This window comes from Alnus glutinosa, chromosome 14 (assembly GCF_958979055.1).
Source record: "Alnus glutinosa chromosome 14, dhAlnGlut1.1, whole genome shotgun sequence".
Taxonomy (NCBI): Eukaryota; Viridiplantae; Streptophyta; class Magnoliopsida; order Fagales; family Betulaceae; genus Alnus; species Alnus glutinosa.
The window spans coordinates 2,236,078-2,252,829 of NC_084899.1; the positions used below are offsets into that span (position 1 = coordinate 2,236,078).

Below are 16,752 nucleotides of genomic sequence, written 5' to 3' on the forward strand. Positions count from 1 at the left end.
TTTCTTAAGGCGTTTGAGATTAGGGTTTTGGAAACGCGTATAAATGTAGCACTTAAATTCTTCGGAGCGGAGGCGTCGTAATTCGTAAACCCCCCTCTCTGTCAGAGTCTTGCGCCGTCTCTCTCTCTGCGACTTAGAGTAAGTCTTCCTCATCTCTCCGATCGCCTCTTTCATTTCTCCCATCCTTAAATCGGTTTCACTCTCTACCAGTTTTTCGCTTCACATCAGATCAAGTACTCATTGACGCCATCTGTGTAGTGGAGTTTGTTTTCAATGTTTTGACAGCGTTTTCTGTGTTCACTCTTCGAGTTCATCCAATATATTGATTTTGGAATTGTGCAGGTAGCGATGGCCGCGGTTCCAGATCAGTTAATCTGGGAGATCGTTAAGAGGAACAACTGCTTTCTCGTCAAGGAGTTCGGGCGAGGCAACGCCAGCGTCCAGTTCAGCAAGGAGAGCAACAACCTCTACAATCTCAACTCCTACAAGCACTCCGGTACTTGTTTATTTCCCGAGAAAAATACAAAAAACAAAAGATTCACGGAAAACATCAGATGTCGGATCTTAAATTCAAAAATTTAAATTGATCATCTCGAACTTCGCGAAACAGCTATTGTATTTGATGTTTCCCTAATTGACGAAGCGAAACGAAAATGTAGGGTTGGCGAACCGAAAGACGGTGACGATTCAGCCGAGTGGCAAAGATCTGTCGGTCGTGCTGGCGACGACGAAGACCAAGAAGCAGAACAAGCCGGCGAGTTTGCTTCACAAGTCGGTCATGAGAAAGGAGTTCCCTCGCATGGCCAAGGCCGTTACCAATCAGGTACTCAACTTTGCTGCAAACTTGACGTGCCTTTGTTGATTGATTGTTGATTACTAGAAAATTTTGGTAGCAATTGTCGCTGGTGATGTCGAGTCTGCAGCATATAACGATTATTCGGATGAGTAATTTGTTGTTTTGAGTTATGCATTTGATCTTTGATATAAGTGCAATTCGAAGCCATGTCTTTCCTTATTTGACGTCTCGCCATAACTGCTTGTTCGCTGTAGAATGAGCTGCAAATTTTTTTTCTTCTTATGAGCAGTGATGAGTAGCTAACGTGTAAGGAAATCCTGCTTGCAGTGGGATTTTCGATGAAATGTTTGTTACGCTTGGCTTCTGAGCTCTCTTTTCACCAAGATGTATTGTGCTTCGGGATTGTTGGCCTTTATCACTTGAAATGATTATATTTGTCACATTAAGCTTTCTTGTTAATTGCCGTGCCGTGTAATTCTTCTATGCTGGTTTGTGGGGGTAAACCCTGCCCGCAAGGGTTAGCTTGAATGGTCAACTTGTTTGCTTAATACCACAAGATTGGTTCAAGAAGACTCAACCGATATGATTCTTGTGTGCAAGGTCGTGTGTCCGGTGTTTACTCAACAAGAATGGGTCACGAAGTGGCTCTGCCTTGACGGGGTTCCATTTCATTAAAAATAAAAAAAGTGTAGTAACATCATCTCCATTAGAAATTTCCTTATGCTATGCTTAAGGTTGAGATGAGCACTGAATTTACTCATTTTACTTTAGATACATCCATTTCTTGACAAATCTCCTTAAAATTTTGTTTGACTTTGATACCAAGTGCATATAGTTGAATAACTGATTAGGTTTTGCTTTTTCCTTTTTTGCGTGTACATAATGTCAAATTGAACTTTGAACTGGTTGTTTTCCTCGTATCTTTCCATGTACTTTGAGTTGCATGGGATGCAGTTTACTTCCCTGAAATGTGTATATAAATATGTTTATATATTGCATGCCTTCAAGAATGGCATTATGTTTTATGTAAATGCCAACACCTTCTAAGATGGTTGTTTGCCCATGATTTCAGGTTTCTCATAACTACTACAGGCCAGATTTGAAGAAGGCAGCCCTTGCAAGGCTTAGTGCCGTTCACAGGAGCCTTAAGGTTTCAAAGTCTGGCCTCAAGAAGAGGAACAGGCAGAATGCTAAGATCCGCGGTAGGAAGTGAGATGCTTGGGACTGAGTTGTCATTTCTTGTTTCTGTCGAGTCTTTTCCTTTGTGTTAATCTCTTTTTGTATGCAAAAGAACTACCCCTTTACCACAAAAGGGAAAACCCAGTTTTTAACATAATATTGCCCTAGTTTGTTCTGCAACTTCAATTGTCTTGACATGAAATTCACATCCATCCTTTGATGTGAAATAGTTTTAAACTTCAACCAAATATCACATTCCAGTTTTGACATGTGTGATCTGGCGACTCATGTATGCGGTTTGTACTGCTGCTGAGCTGTACAATAATGAGCAGCAGCTTAAATTTGCCTAGCTTTTTGAACCTTTCGAGCTGGTTTTTTTCTGCATTCATATATTGGAAGGGGCGTATATGTTAATTGATCTGTATGATAGTTTTAAGTGCTCCTGCGGTTGATCTGTTTGGAGTTTGAGCCTTGTGTTATAATGAAGAAAAGAAGCACATGGTGGAACATTGTTTTCAGGTGTTTATTAGGGCCGTCGTTTTTTGAAACAAAGAAACCATGGATTGGAAACCTACATGGGTGCGTACACCTAAAAAAATTTGCAAAACTTAATAATAAAAGAATTATTAAAACTCAAAAATTATAATTAAAAATCCAAAAATATTAAAACCTAAAAACCCAAAAGGGGTGGCTGGCCACCCCATTTTTGGCCAAAGGACCCCCTTGGCCGATTTAGGGTGGACGAATCATCCCATATCAGCTTTTGATGGTCCGGCCACCCTCAAAAGGCTAAAAAACAAAGGAAAAAAAAAATGGTTTAGGTTTTGGGGGTGGCCAATTGCTTTTCTTTTGCAAAGGAAAAAATCATCGTATTTGAAAGGGAGAAAATTGAGTTGATGGCAATCTGGGTGTTGGCAGTGTCGATGGCAATCTGGGTGTCACTCTCGAATTTAGTTATGTATTCCTTCTTCAAGCTAACATAAGCTTCTATTACATCACCCAACGGTGCATCTACGAAAAAGGCTAAGTTCTTGAAAATCAGGGCAAGCGAGCCAAACCAAGTAGGCTTGCCCCATCCTAAATCAGCTTCATACAGAGGAAACCTGCACAACTTCATACCAAAATTAGCTTCCTCCCATGTCTTTTTCTGTATCGGTTTTCTATTCTCTTTCTTTGTCGCTGTGAATTCTTTTTCGTTGTAGAAGGAAAGCAGTGAGCCGACCACCCCCAAAACTCAAGCCTCTTTTTCTTTTCTTTTTTTCTTTTTTTTTTTTGCCTTTTGAGGGTGGCCAGACTACCCCATTGGCCAACACTGGCCACCCCTTTTGGTTTTTTAGGATTTAATATTTTTTGGTTTTTTAATTTTTTTTATATAGTTTTTAAGTTTTAATAAAATATTTATTATTAAGTTTAAGTTTTGCAAAAAAAATTTAAGTGGACCACTAACAATATGCATGCGGTAGTTTTCATGCAAGCCGGATTCGGTGCATATTAGGTGACTTTGGGGAGTTGAACTAACAAAGAATACCTGCAATTACAAGAAAATTACAACATTTATGTCCTAGCCGAGGGCTTGGGTGGTTGGCTGCAAGGCAAGTCACGGCGTTTAAGGGTGCGTTTGAGATTGCGATTTCATAGACAATAAGTACGATTTTAAACCAAATCGCAGAACATAGATCGTTTAGGAACTGCATTTTTAAAAATTGTGATTTGAAAACGCAGAAAATCTGCTTTTTCAAATCTCAGATAAGATGGTGCTTTTTTGAAAACGTAAAATTTTAAAGGTAAATTCGCGATTTTAAAGGCCAAACTGCAATTTTGCCAAACGCTTAACTGCCGTTTTTAAAAATCATTTTTTTTCAAATTGCACATTTTAAAATCGTTATTTTAAATCGCACTTTTGAAATCGCAAACCCAAACAGACCCTAAAGCAAGTTGAATTAAATGGGGTTGACTAATATAGTCTTATACTCATGTTTTGACATCTACATGAAATTAGCAAGTTAGAATTGAAGTGTTTGACCCGTTTAATTAAATTGATTGGGCAATGGTTAAGTTATAAAGGATTATACTCATTTCTCGATAGCACCTAAACTCTACAACAATTTTTAACGCGTTGAGGTTAACGGGCTTTACCCGTTTAATTAAATTAGTCAGATTTTGATTGATCTTGACTATATATACATCAGCAAGACCTAAATTTGACACATGAACACAAATTGTTGCCCCGTAATATTTATTGGCCATGTAGTTTTACTTCCATTGAAATTCATTTGGCCAGCCTACTTGAGTTAACAAAAACTCAATGTATTTTCTCCCTCCATTTTCTTGATTAGAAGTTTTGGTGGATGTTTACGGAGAAACCAGATAAATTGCTTTTTGTTCGTTAATTCCCTCCGAGAGCATCCTGCTTTTGATTTCCATACCATTTTTATGGCAAAAATATAAAGGGCTCTTGGGATGGACATGTTTATGACTTTTGGTTAATGAGAAATAAAACAAACGGTACTACTTGTTCATATTAGGTTTTACAAATGGGTCTATATTATCACATTATTTAAAAAAAATTAATGATGCGTCACCGTGTTTAAAGCATTATGTATAGTATAAATGCGATAAAATAAAATATTAACCGTAAATTTTTTTTTCTCTATTTCATTTAAATATTTTAATAATAATTGATTCAATGGTGGGTTGAAATTACCGCATCGACGTTGTAAAATAAAAATGTAATTTTTAATATTGTACCTTTCTATTTCACTTAAAATGGAGAGTTCCAACTGGATTACCCTATTTCAAATAAATGAACAGTAAATCCTATATGGTATGAATCATGTCCTTAGTATGAAACCGAAATTGCAAGATATCATGAATTCCCTGGGATTATTTTGACCTCTAAATAATGCTTCAAGAGAATTCATCTTAAGTTCTTCGATTGCTTAAAGCCCACTAAGCCATGTTCGTTGAAACAATACGAAGCCCCTAATTGGCCTGGGCCTGGGCCTGGGCCTCATATGTAACCCTAGACAAATGTTGGTGTCACGTGCAATGCACGCGGGAAAAGTCTCCACCTGCCTATACAGGAGGACTATATAATGGCCTAAATTCCCCCCGATTGTTCGTACTGTAGAATTTCCCGCCTCTGTCCCTCACAATTTCCCGCTCTGAAAAACCCTAACCCCCAAAAATGGGGCAGAAGCAGCAATCCACCGCTGATCCCACAGCCGAGCCCAAGAAACGAAGGCGCGTCGGCTTCTCCAACATCGGTGAGTTAACTCAGCTCCGATTCACAGTCTTCCAAAACTTCTTGACTGACCTTTCATTTCCGTGATTTTGTTCTTGTTTGTGTGTTTTCTGGAAGCACTTTCATTGTTTTAGCTCACTTCTACTTGTTTTCTTTGTGCTTGTTTTCGTGCAGATGCTGGAGTTGAGGCCAAAGAGTGCATTAAGATTTACCTGGGTATGATTAGATTATGGGTAGTTAGATTAAGTATGATTTAATTATATTGATGGTAATTTTTGGTTGGTTTATTTTTTGTTAACTATTATTATATTCTGCTTGCACTTTAAGCATTTTTTTTAAAAGATAAAAACATGTTTGGTGCTTCTTGTGGTTTCGTAAAGTTGGGCCTTTGGGTAAAATACTTATGGGGATTAATTTTTCTATCTCCCTGTTTGGTTAGTGAGAAAATGCAGGAAAAGTAAAATGCTAGTGATTTTGCTGATTATCATTATTTTTACTTGTTTTGGGTTTGAGATTACTGTAGTCAACAATGAAATGACGGTAAATAACGAGAACTTGATTCAAGTTGTTTTTGTTTAAATTGTTAAATTGGTTTTAACTAAGGTTGATTGTATGAGCTGAGGTTCTTTAGAAATCAGCTCGGTTTCTTGAGACCCTGGAATCTGAGCTCGCTGAGCTCATCCTGCTTTGCCTAAGTGAGATGTAAGGAGTTGATAAATGCAATGTTTGTCTGGTGGTAAATGTAGTATCGTTAATATGTGCAATAAGCTATATTGTCATCTAATGAATTCTATGGGTTGGTTGCTCAGTCTAAAAGAATGGGCCATCTGTGAAGATAAATGCTTGCGTGCATGTGTCAATTTGCACTTGGGTAATGCCTGTGCACACAAGCATGCATATGTGTATGTATGTTCAATAATCTTTCTATAAACTGATTGTTTGACTTACTGCATATGGCGCAGAGCGGAACCTGAATACCCTGGCATGGTTCATGCTTATATGATAGCAATTTTGATTTTGGCCTCTGTCTTGATTCTTAATGACTCAAGCTTCCACTCTGTTATAAACTTATTAGATAAGCAGCTCAAGATCTGATGTTTTGTCTATTTCTTTTTATTGATTCTCTTCTTCATTACATACTTGTTATTTTATTTGTATTCTGTTGAGCTTTATGTCAGCAATATGTACTTGATTGCTTGTGTCATAGTTTCTAGCAAAGAGGAAGTGGGTTCTGCAGACAGTTTATGTGTCGACCCTGTTGACTTGAATAGCTTTTTTGATGAAGATGGAAAGATATATGGTTACCAAGGATTGCAGGTGATTTAACATTGTTGCGAATTGAAGTTTTCTTGCTGTTGAAGTTTAATAATGTTGAAACAATGTTTCCTTTTTGACAATGTAAACAGAATGATTAGTTCTCTACAAAGACCTTTTCCTTAATTCATCTTGTTTAATAATTTTATGCAGATTACCATCTGGGTTAGCAGTGTATCATTTCATGCATATGCTGATATTACATTTCAGAGCAAATCTGATGTAAGTACTGGAATTCATCCATGGCCTGCTAGGGCTTTTCTTTCTTTTTTTTAAGCAAGAAATGTTTTTTTAGAATAGAAGCCATGGTCTACTAGAAAGTCAAGATGTTTATATACTTCTGCTATCTTTTATATTGAGTCATGACCTTTTCCTTAAAGAATCAAATTTGGTTGTCCTTTGAACACGTTTACTAATTGCTTTTATTTGTTTTCAGGGAGGAAAAGGTATCACAGATCTGAAAGCTGCTCTTCAGGTATACATTAATTGCCCATCTTAAACCATCCTTTGTCATTATTCCTATAGATCTGCTGATTAATTAATCAGTCATGTTCTACAGAGAATTTTCGCTGAGACTCTTGTTGAGGATAAACATGACTTTCTTCAGACTTTTTCCACAGAGAGTAGTCTTATTAGGTACCGTGTACTTTTTTGTCTGACATCTAATAATCAAGCTTATTTTTCTCCATGCAGTGTTGGGTTTTTGGTTTGTTGTGCTCTGATGTCCACCTTTTAACTCTTTGCAGATCCATTATCTCAAGCGGGGAGATATTGAACCACAAAACCTCAAATGGAAACATCACCGATACTGCTAGCCATTTGGAAGCAGCTAATTCTGATGTTGAGGTGCTTTTTGCATATTAAGCTTTCTGATTTAGTATCATGTAAAAATGATAGTTGCTTGTCTAGATGTCTGTAATTATGACCTCCATACTATGTATATTTTATAGAATGCTTGTCATGGTTTCTTGGTCCCTCTATATTGTTATGGTACCGGCCTGCCTAGCTAGTGCACATATAATAATTATTTTTTGGATCCATCATTAGCAGTATTATTAGTTAGGTCAAAGAAGAATCTAGAATGACCAATTCCTTTCACGTTCCTTTTTTTTTCTTATTCTATTTGCAATCATGCATATTAAACTGAGTACGATGGTCGATTTGCTCTACTGGGTCAGGTTGTTCGCATGGTGGTGGGCACTACAGCTGCTGGGCACCTCTACAGTCGCTTGATACCTCTTGTTCTTCTTCTTGTTGATGGTAATGCTCTTGTTTGTCTTGGCTGTTGCAATCTCTAATTTTTTTTTCTCCTTTTCTTTGGTTGCATTTTGAAAGTATAGCTTCAATATTTAACAGTACTATTTTCTGAATTAGGAAGCAGTCCTATCGATGTTATTGATCCAAGATGGGAGTTGTATGTCCTGATTCAGAAGAAAACTGATCAGCAGGGCGACATTCAATGCAGATTGCTTGGTTTTACAGCCATTTATCGTTTTTACCATTATCCAGACAGTTCTCGATTGCGACTCAGTCAGGTATGCTCCTTTATTGTTGACTAAGTGGTTGCTTTCTTGACACACTTAAGAGAATCCAATTTTGGTGCCCTTACATGAGCATGTTTGAACAACTCTGATTCTATATTCATATAGTTATTGGATTTTTTTCAGCATTATCATGAGATATTGCTTTTTGCAGATACTGGTATTGCCTCCTTACCAACGCAAAGGTTATGGGCATTACCTTCTGGAGGTGCTTAATGATGTTGCAGTGTCTGAAGATGTTTATGACTTGACAGTTGAAGAGCCCTTGGATTACTTCCAACATGTGCGCACCTGTGTTGACATACCACGCTTGCTTGTTTTTGATCCAATTCAGCATGCAGTTAGTTCAGCTGTTTCACGTCTGACGCAAGGAAAACTGTCAAAGAAAATCCACATCCCTCGGTTCATGCCCCCTTCAAGTCTCATTGATGATGTCAGGAAAAGTTTGAAAATTAACAAAAAGCAGTTTCTCAAGTGTTGGGAGGTTTTAATCTATCTTGGTCTTGATCCTGTTGACAAGTACATGGACGATTTTGTGAGCGTCATTTCAAATCGTGTGAAGGATGACATTATCGGGAAAGATTCTGGGACTGCCGGAAAGCGAGTAATCGAAGTTCCAAGTGATTATGACCAGGAGATGTCGTTTGTCATGCATAGGTCTCGGGCTGGTGAAGATGGTAGTGTTCAGATGGATGAAAATCAAACAAATCAAGAAGAGCAGCTCCGGCAGTTGGTCGACGAGAGGGTGAAAGAAATCAAGTTAATTGCCCACAAGGTATCTGTGCATTAGTGGACTCTAGTCTGTATGAAGCCACTGCATATTCCTAAATGATGCAATCATATGAGGTCTAGGCGATGCTGTAGTTTCGGAAGAATAGAGGCTTGTCTGTTAAAGACCGAGCTGTACTTGGTACTTTTAGCAATTGTTTAGAAAATTTACAGAGTCTAGTCTTCCCTGGTTTTTTCAAATTACTAATGTACTTTGGAACTTTTTTTTCAAATATTTTTTTTTAGCAACTTTAAGGGTATTTTAGGTATAAAAAAAAATGCAATAGAGATTATGTGTAGCGCACGTTGACTTCTTTATCGTCTATCTTGATGACAAATATTAACAGAATGTTTAATTTGACGTGTGGTGATAGAATAAGAATTTCAATGTCTCTTTTTAAAGTTTAGAAGTACTTTTTAGAGTTTAGAAGTACAATAAAATTTTCAATGTCACATTTTAAAATTTAGAAGTACAAAAACAAATGCGGTGGTACTTCGCCGTGTTTCTACATGCTTTAATGTCCAGGCATGCAAGTACGCAAATTTGGCAACAAGATCCTCTTCAATTGATTTTTAACGGGAGAGGATCTTGGTCCGCAAATCCGGAGAAATAAAGATCATCTCCATTTCACTTTAAATAAATAGTATCTAATTTCATAATTGTGACTTGAAATTAGAGTTAATAATGCCACATTATTTTTTTTTTGAAAAAAAAACGTTTCAACATTGACATAATGTATATCATTAGATAAATCCATTTCATTTCATTTCATTTTAAAATTGATAGTATCCTATCCCGGTGAAGGAAGGAAATACACGCTGCTTCCAAACCAGGAAAAGAAGAAAGGAAATTTTCATCAATCGATTTAAAGACTGCGACCCATTTAAAAGCCTTCTCTCAAGTGTCTCCTCCGATTTACTAGTCTGAAGTATACATTTCTATGCTCAGAACAGAGGCTTACGTGCCTAGAACCGGCATTCTCTAAGGGGCTATAATATATATCTGGCGTTCATGAAAGGCGTTTTGCGACCTGTTCTCGTCCTTCAGGAGTGGCAAAGAAAGTAAGCAAACAAGCGAAGAATGTAGGCTAAATCTTGTGGACGCTGCAACCTGCATCCTCTGATGTCAAGTTCTCTTTCCAGTTCTCAAATTCAGATCCACCAAACATTAATTGCTTGATGCCAATTATGCTGTTAAAAGAAAACGCAAAGGGGTAAGAGTATAAAATAAACATGAAGAGCTTTTTAAGTCCACAAAAAAATGGGCCAAAACACCAGCAAACAAACATCCCAAACCAAAAAGTAACCAAGAAATGCCAATCCAAGACCATTTAAGGAGCTGAAAGAGAGAAGAAGGCAATCCTAGATTCCTAGCTATCAACATATGCATATGTGTAAACCCAACTTTATATCCTATGTTAAAAAAAAAAGACACTAAATATGCAGAGACAAGTTGTTGGAAATCTGCAATTATCATTCTCTGGAAATTTCTATTGCATTTAAACTATGATTGTGCAGGAAGATATTTACTTCCAGTTCCAACTCTAATCGGTGACTCACTTCAAGTAAGAAAATATTTGAAAAGAAAAAGAGACATGTGAAGCTTACTCAGTGCTTATCTGTGTCAATGCATTTATCAGAACATCCAGAAGCAATGGTTCACTGGTCCCAATATCCACCCTGTTAAAATTGTTATCAGATATATGAGGAAGAAACATAAATACCTCTCTCTCTCTCTCTCTCTCTCTCTCTCTCTCTCAATATGTGTACATGTGTATGTAACTACTTAATCTACACAACACTTCAAACTAAGAATCACAAATAAACCTAAGCATATGTAAAGCATCATCAGGAAATTTTGAATTTCTTTTTTTTTTTTTAAAAAAAAAAAATCTCTAATATCCATTATCTTGAAATTCAAAATAGTCCCCATACCAGAATCGTGCCAAGTTATCTTGAATCTCAAGATCCCCAATATTGTAAAATGTGGTTGGTGTCACATTTGCTCCCTGAGAACCATCATAACTTGGTCTTTTATCCAAAGGAGATTGTGACAGCTGCAGGAATGACATTGTGCATTGTGTGATTAACAAATAACCTATATAGCTAAAAAAGTCGCTAAGTTTCCAAGCAATAAACTTGCCATCCATATGGCATGAAAAATATCTGTATCAAAATTTTAAGAAGATCAAACCTTACTTGCATATTCAAGGAATTGACACCACCAAGACGTCCAATAATGTGCCATGATCGAATGGCCTGAAAACAAACCAAATCAACTAAGTCACTAGACTACAAGAGAAAGAAGGAAAAAGTAAGTCATAAAACTTCATCTTGTGGAGAGGTTATCGTTAAGGAAAAGAACAGTCGCTTACATCACAAATTAAGGCAATATCTTTCTCCAACGGAGTGTTGTAGAATTCAAACCATATCAATGAGTTTGAGAAGTCAAATCTGGAAATACCAATCGTCAAAGAGTAAATTTACAAAAGAGGAGTACTGATGAATTCCATCTATATGATAACTTTCAAATGAAAGAGACTAAGTATAATACAAGAAGCAGGAAATGAAGCAGTTGTATCACATCCATGATTAGAAGCTGATGGAAGATATCAACTCCAGAAATTAGAAAAAATGTACTTCAAGAATTTTGGCCCTTCAGGAAAATTTAGACTCATCTGAAAAACATGGTGGACTCCGCAAACACACATGCCATAAGAAAAATATGTTTATGTAATCAACTTATCAGTTCGTCTTCAATAAATGCAAAACTACCTGTTATCAATTAACAAGGACAGAATAAGCCCAGGGTTAAAATGGCTTGTTTGGAAAAAGCATCTTTTGCTGGAATATCCTATAAGCTTACATGCGTTGTTGACCAATCGCAATAATTCAATATCACCAGATGTTAATAATTTCAAACATTTTCGTGTGTAGCTTCACCATGATGCCAAATTTCTGGCACCCAGTGTCCTTAAAATAACTTGTAGGATGAGCAAATCAATTCCCTCTATGCCTTCTTCTAAAGCATCCATGATTAAAAGTTTTTTCTTTTGATTAGTGAACATTGCAATGAGATCCATGAAGCTCGAGTATCTATAAGGCTCAGTTTGAACATGGGGCTTTTATTGCCCCCCCCCCCCCCAAAAAAAAAGAAAAAAAAAAAAGAAAAAGAAGGGTTTTAGAGTACTTGTAATGTTGGAAACATTATGTCCTTTGCCTTGCTGAAACAAAAGAGCAGTGTGACTAATATACTTTCAGAGCTTGTGCTCCCTAGTAAGCTCTCCTCAGTATGGTTTGATTGGTACCCAAAATGTGGTATTTTTTTTAAACAATTGCACTCAGCGTTAAGCTACTTACACAGACTGGAAAAATTACAAATCTTAGCAACCATTTTACCTGAAGAGATTGAGAAGATATAGACACTTTTTTCTGAATACATATGATGAATTGATAGTGCTCAATGCTCCAAAATCTTTTCAAAAGTTAGAATTAAGTAAATGGTTCCTATGAGAGAGTGATACTTAATGTAGGTTCAGGTTCATTAAAATTGAAGAACAATTTAAAACTCGCGTGCTCTTGAAAAGAAATCATGTGAGCATAAATTAGTATAAAATCAGCATTACCGTATATACCACTTAGTTGCATTTAGTCTAGCCAATTAGTGTCCCATGTATTCAAACTTACTTATTGAATGTCACTTTCATTGGTATTGCTGAACCGGTCTTCGACTGCAAAATTTTATTCCTTTTCCTCCTCAACCTCTCCTCCATCTGCAATTCAACAAACCGCATTTCAACTCAGACAAAAAATCCCCAAAATCTACTAGTAATAGCTCTTAACCACACCCGTTATCCATTTAAACATTCCCTCAAACATTTCCAACAACACAAAGACCACAACTTTAAAACATCCATGCATTAATTCTCACATAAAACATGAAACTAAAACTAAAAACTAACACTTGTCAGTGAAAAACAACAACCCAGCAAAAAAATTTGCTAAGAAATTCCAACAATGCAGTGCTTACTTTGGACCGCGCCTTTTGCGGGTCGTCCAGACAACTACCGAGGATTTCAGCGAACTCGGGGTCTCTGTCATAATCTTTCTCTTCTTCTCTCCCTCTATATCCACCCCGAGCTGAAAACCCATCTTCAAATTCATCCTCGTCTTCATCATCTTCCTCATGCTCTTGTTTTTCTTCTTCAAACTCTCTTTCCAGGTTCTGGGTATTCAATCTCCGGCTTCGACTCGCTTTAGCTCTACACAGCAACGTTCTGGTCCGAGCATAGCTCGGATTCCAAACATTAACGGTCAAGAACGGCGGGAAGCGGTTGGTGTGGAGGGAAAAGCTGGGGTACGAAGTGGTTGGCGGTTGAGAAAACGCTGCGCAGGGGCGTAGGATAAGCAGGCGTTGGGGACCGGCGTATGCTAGCAACACATGAGCCATTGCGTTGTGGAGGCCCAGTGTTATCTATCTCCTGCTCTCCTCAACTTGCGCCTGTTCGGTCATCCTCTTCCTCTTTCAAAGTTGCTTGGTGAATCTGTGAGAGAGGCTCATCCCTGGTGGAGGTTCCCAGTTACTTATCATGGACCGGACCAATGATGAAAATGAATTTTATGGAGTAAAGATAAAAACAATATCATTTATTTAAATACTTTTTCTGTATGGTATGAGATAAAAACTATATCATTTACGAGATATAGGAGATTAAATGAAAATTATTTAAATACTTTTTCTGTATTTGGAACTAATTATACTCCAGTAATTTCAAAATAAACGTGTTAAATTAAAATTATTTAAATACTTTTTCTGTATTTGGAACTAATTATACTCCAGTAATTTCAAAATAAACGTGTTAAATTATTAAGAGAAATGCTACCTACTACACCATTATTCACTTTTATTTTATTGGGTAATAAGAAAAACAAATTAACTGAGTAAGGATATGGTTAATCTTTGGTTCAATAATCGTCCTCTCTAGGGAAGAACGTCCACCTTCTCTCTAGCAACAGAGATACTGGTCTGTTTGCCAACAGAGTTGAATCAGAATTCTTTTCTATTCATCTCTACTTTTTTCAAAAATAAATTATATTTTATTTAACTTTTTCAAATTTTTTCAAATTTTATCTCACAAAATCAAACTTCGAAATTCACGCAATGAATCAGAATTCTATTCTAAGTTTAAAAAATTCAATTCCCAAACGCACAGGCTTCCCACCTCCAAGTTAGATTTTTCCTTCACTTCCGGTGGATTTCCAAATTCCAAGGGTGAAGGATGGTTCTCATCCCCCCCTCCTCCCTTCCCCTTTTTGTTCCATATTTACTCTATGTTTTTATGTTTTCTCTAATTTTTTCGTTAGTTATTTCTGTTTTCTTATAATAATAATAATAAATACACTACTGCAACTCTACATCCTCCACTAGTCCACCTACCCTTGCCACCGTGATGCTCTTCGCCCCAACTCCTACCCTCCTTTTTGGCCACTTGACGGATCTGACATTGTTTTCAAATTTGACTTTTTCAAGACCAGATCTGGAAATCTCTATCGGCCCCACTCTTAAATGCGCCCCACCCCATGCTTCGAACCTCTCCGCCTCCCACCAGTAGCCTCCACATCGTGATCCGGCCACCACGCACCTGTGCGTGGTCCTCATATGCCGATGTTGTTGCTATTTTATGTTAATATATATATATATATATTATTATTATTTCGTATTTCTGCTGTTTTCCTACACTTTTGTTGGTATTTTGATGTTTTTCTTTTGTGGTTTGGGTTACCGTCTTCTAACTCCTTTGAAGTTTGATCTGTTAGTAGAGATTTTTGTAACCGAATTTCGTTATTCATCAACGGATCGTCTCCAATCTTTGGCGGTGTTTCTTCAGCAACAACCATCTCCCGGTGATTATTGCCTTTACTGGTTGGGGCCCGACTTTGAGCCTTTTTGCTATTTAAAACTACCTTGTGCAGCCCCATGAAAGACCCGATTTGTTTATGGTTCTTCTGAAATTATAGACGACTACCATTGTCTACTGTTCACTGTTTGTGTTTGTATTTTTTTGCCTTTTTCGTTGTGGCTATGTAGGTTTGTACTTTGATCCCCTGTAACCCCTTTCCCAAGTTTGAATTTAAATTTTTTTTTTAAAAAAAATAAAAAATAAAACCCCTAAGTAAGGGTGTGTATGAATGGGTACATGGTGAAGGGTCCTTTCCTTTTTATATAGAATCGGCATTCCTGCCTTTGCTTCATAGGGTGTGGTAGTCTCTCGCTCGAATATTGTTGAGGGAATCAAATGCCATTGAGGGTGTGAACAAATATCGGGGGAGGTTTATGGTGTTGAGAAGCCATTATTTGACCAGGCGAAAGGGAATTTGGGTGTGGCGTGTCTCATTAAGGCACAAGTGTATCAGAGTTCTTGAATATGACTGCTTTTGAGCTGACTGACAAGTCTCTTACTAGCTCGATGATCTTGGTCTATTTTGGCAAGTCATCGAGCCTTTGGGCATACGGGCCATTCAGCCGGCGAGCCTCATTCATTCTTCGGCAGCAGAGGACTTTTGGTTGTGTTTGGGCCCGAGGGCCATAAGTAAACACCAATTCATTGGGCCAACTTTATTAAAGGTCGGCCCACCAAAATTCTAGCTAATAAATAATTTCTCCATGAAAGTAAATAATAAAGTAGAAAATCTGTTCAACAGAATATAAAAAAAGAAAAAAGAAAAAACATTAACATGCAGCCATGCAGGACAATCTCAAGGACACCCATCTCATTTTTATATAATAATGTATAATAAGTTAATGAAACACTTTTCTAACTAGTGCGGATTTATATTATTATTTTTTTATTAAGAATAAGAATATATGTATGTGTAAACGTTTATTAAAAAGAGAAAACGGAGAGGGACCAACAAAACACAATAAGAGCTGACTAAATTTAAACTCTAAAAACTTTTTGCTCCATAAGGCCAATGACATTTGCACCAATCTTACCATGACTTTCAATTTACCAAACTATGGATATGGATGAATTGTAATTTGTTGACCAGATTACAGCTTGTTCGAGCACCGAATGAAAGAGGTCGTTAATGGAACTTGTTCAAGAATATAACATCTAATGGAGGTCTCTTTCAATCAGTTGTCGGATTGATGCAATTCGAACAACAAATTAAAGTGAAGTTAGTTTCCAAACTATACGAGAGTAGACTTTACCTTCTTGTTAATTTTTTAAATATTTTTATTCTTAAGGAAATATTTAATTATAGTTTGAACTGAATATGATGCTGGACATAATGGCCCATTTCAACTGGTGTCTGTTTATATTCTTTTTTTTTTTAGAATAAGAATACTGAATACATGTCTGTATACCTTTTAAAAAAAAAAAAAAAAAACAGAAGAATACATGTTTGTCTAAACATTTATTTATTTATTTTTTTTAAAAAAAGGAGACGGGGACCAACAGAACACCATAAGAGTTGACTGAATGATGATGCCAAGCATAAAGTGACGAAAGTATCCCGTCATAACACTTTATTAACACAGAGAGGAGTTTATTTCTGTTGAAGAGAGTTTAAAAGGCTTCCACTAATGAGTGTTATCAATTCATTCTCTTAATTACTTAAAAAAAAAAAATGACAGATAATAAGTCGTTTTAACAATAATTTAATAATTAAATCAAAACTAGTAATCTGCTTCAACACATATACACATACTTTGTTTTAAAGGGAAATAAAATCTCCCCAAAATGCTGTAAAATATCTACAATTTTTTTTGTAATTATTAATGTTTTAAGTTTTCAGAGCATCGGCTAGTCAAATGTTTTAAAATAGTCAAATTTAAATATTATGAAATTTTCTTTTCAATCCCGCAGACGAGGCAAATCGGCTATTTTTATTATAGAGTGAATAGT

At 36.7% G+C, this 16,752-nt stretch overlaps 3 protein-coding genes and 1 non-coding gene across 4 annotated transcripts; 3 read left to right on the forward strand and 1 right to left on the reverse strand.

Annotated features, from left to right (window-relative positions):
• On the forward strand, positions 1–2,155 carry LOC133857876 (large ribosomal subunit protein eL28y). The gene is made up of 4 exons (XM_062293246.1): positions 1–138; positions 343–496; positions 660–823; positions 1,869–2,155. The coding sequence occupies exons 2-4, from the start codon at positions 349–351 to the stop codon at positions 2,007–2,009; spliced, it is 453 nt and encodes a 150-aa protein (XP_062149230.1). The 5' UTR covers positions 1–138; positions 343–348; the 3' UTR covers positions 2,010–2,155.
• LOC133858188 (small nucleolar RNA R24) lies at positions 1,079–1,168 on the forward strand. The gene has a single exon (XR_009898466.1). It is a non-coding gene; the product is annotated as a small nucleolar RNA R24 (small nucleolar RNA).
• A 2,946-nt stretch (positions 2,156–5,101) lies between the features above and the next one.
• Positions 5,102–9,191, forward strand: LOC133858117 (histone acetyltransferase type B catalytic subunit). Its single transcript, XM_062293563.1, has 10 exons — positions 5,102–5,241; positions 5,394–5,435; positions 6,427–6,536; positions 6,687–6,755; positions 6,970–7,008; positions 7,093–7,169; positions 7,280–7,379; positions 7,712–7,793; positions 7,908–8,068; positions 8,229–9,191. The coding sequence occupies exons 1-10, from the start codon at positions 5,163–5,165 to the stop codon at positions 8,862–8,864; spliced, it is 1,395 nt and encodes a 464-aa protein (XP_062149547.1). The 5' UTR covers positions 5,102–5,162; the 3' UTR covers positions 8,865–9,191.
• Positions 9,192–9,684: 493 nt separating this feature from the next.
• On the reverse strand, positions 9,685–13,447 carry LOC133857334 (uncharacterized). Its single transcript, XM_062292558.1, has 7 exons — positions 12,873–13,447; positions 12,530–12,615; positions 11,218–11,296; positions 11,042–11,101; positions 10,778–10,899; positions 10,451–10,522; positions 9,685–10,033 (listed from the first exon to the last, which is right to left on the reverse strand). The coding sequence occupies exons 1-7, from the start codon at positions 13,290–13,292 to the stop codon at positions 9,931–9,933; spliced, it is 942 nt and encodes a 313-aa protein (XP_062148542.1). The 5' UTR covers positions 13,293–13,447; the 3' UTR covers positions 9,685–9,930.
• Positions 13,448–16,752: the final 3,305 nt, after the last annotated feature.

Excerpts from the sequence above, each read along its gene's own strand:
- LOC133857876 (XM_062293246.1), top strand. The coding sequence starts at position 349 with ATGGCCGCGGTTCCAGATCAGTTAATCTGGGAGATCGTTAAGAGGAAC. Across the intron at positions 497-659 it reads CAACTCCTACAAGCACTCCG|GGTTGGCGAACCGAAAGACG; the intron begins GTACTTGTTTAT and ends ACGAAAATGTAG. Across the intron at positions 824-1,868 it reads CCAAGGCCGTTACCAATCAG|GTTTCTCATAACTACTACAG; the intron begins GTACTCAACTTT and ends CCATGATTTCAG.
- LOC133858117 (XM_062293563.1), top strand. The coding sequence starts at position 5,163 with ATGGGGCAGAAGCAGCAATCCACCGCTGATCCCACAGCCGAGCCCAAG. Across the intron at positions 6,756-6,969 it reads CATTTCAGAGCAAATCTGAT|GGAGGAAAAGGTATCACAGA; the intron begins GTAAGTACTGGA and ends ATTTGTTTTCAG. Across the intron at positions 7,794-7,907 it reads TGTTCTTCTTCTTGTTGATG|GAAGCAGTCCTATCGATGTT; the intron begins GTAATGCTCTTG and ends TTTCTGAATTAG.
- LOC133857334 (XM_062292558.1), bottom strand. The coding sequence starts at position 13,292 with ATGGCTCATGTGTTGCTAGCATACGCCGGTCCCCAACGCCTGCTTATC. Across the intron at positions 12,616-12,872 it reads CGCAAAAGGCGCGGTCCAAA|ATGGAGGAGAGGTTGAGGAG; the intron begins GTAAGCACTGCA and ends GTTGAATTGCAG. Across the intron at positions 11,297-12,529 it reads ATGAAAGTGACATTCAATAA|ATTTGACTTCTCAAACTCAT; the intron begins GTAAGTTTGAAT and ends TGGTATTTCCAG.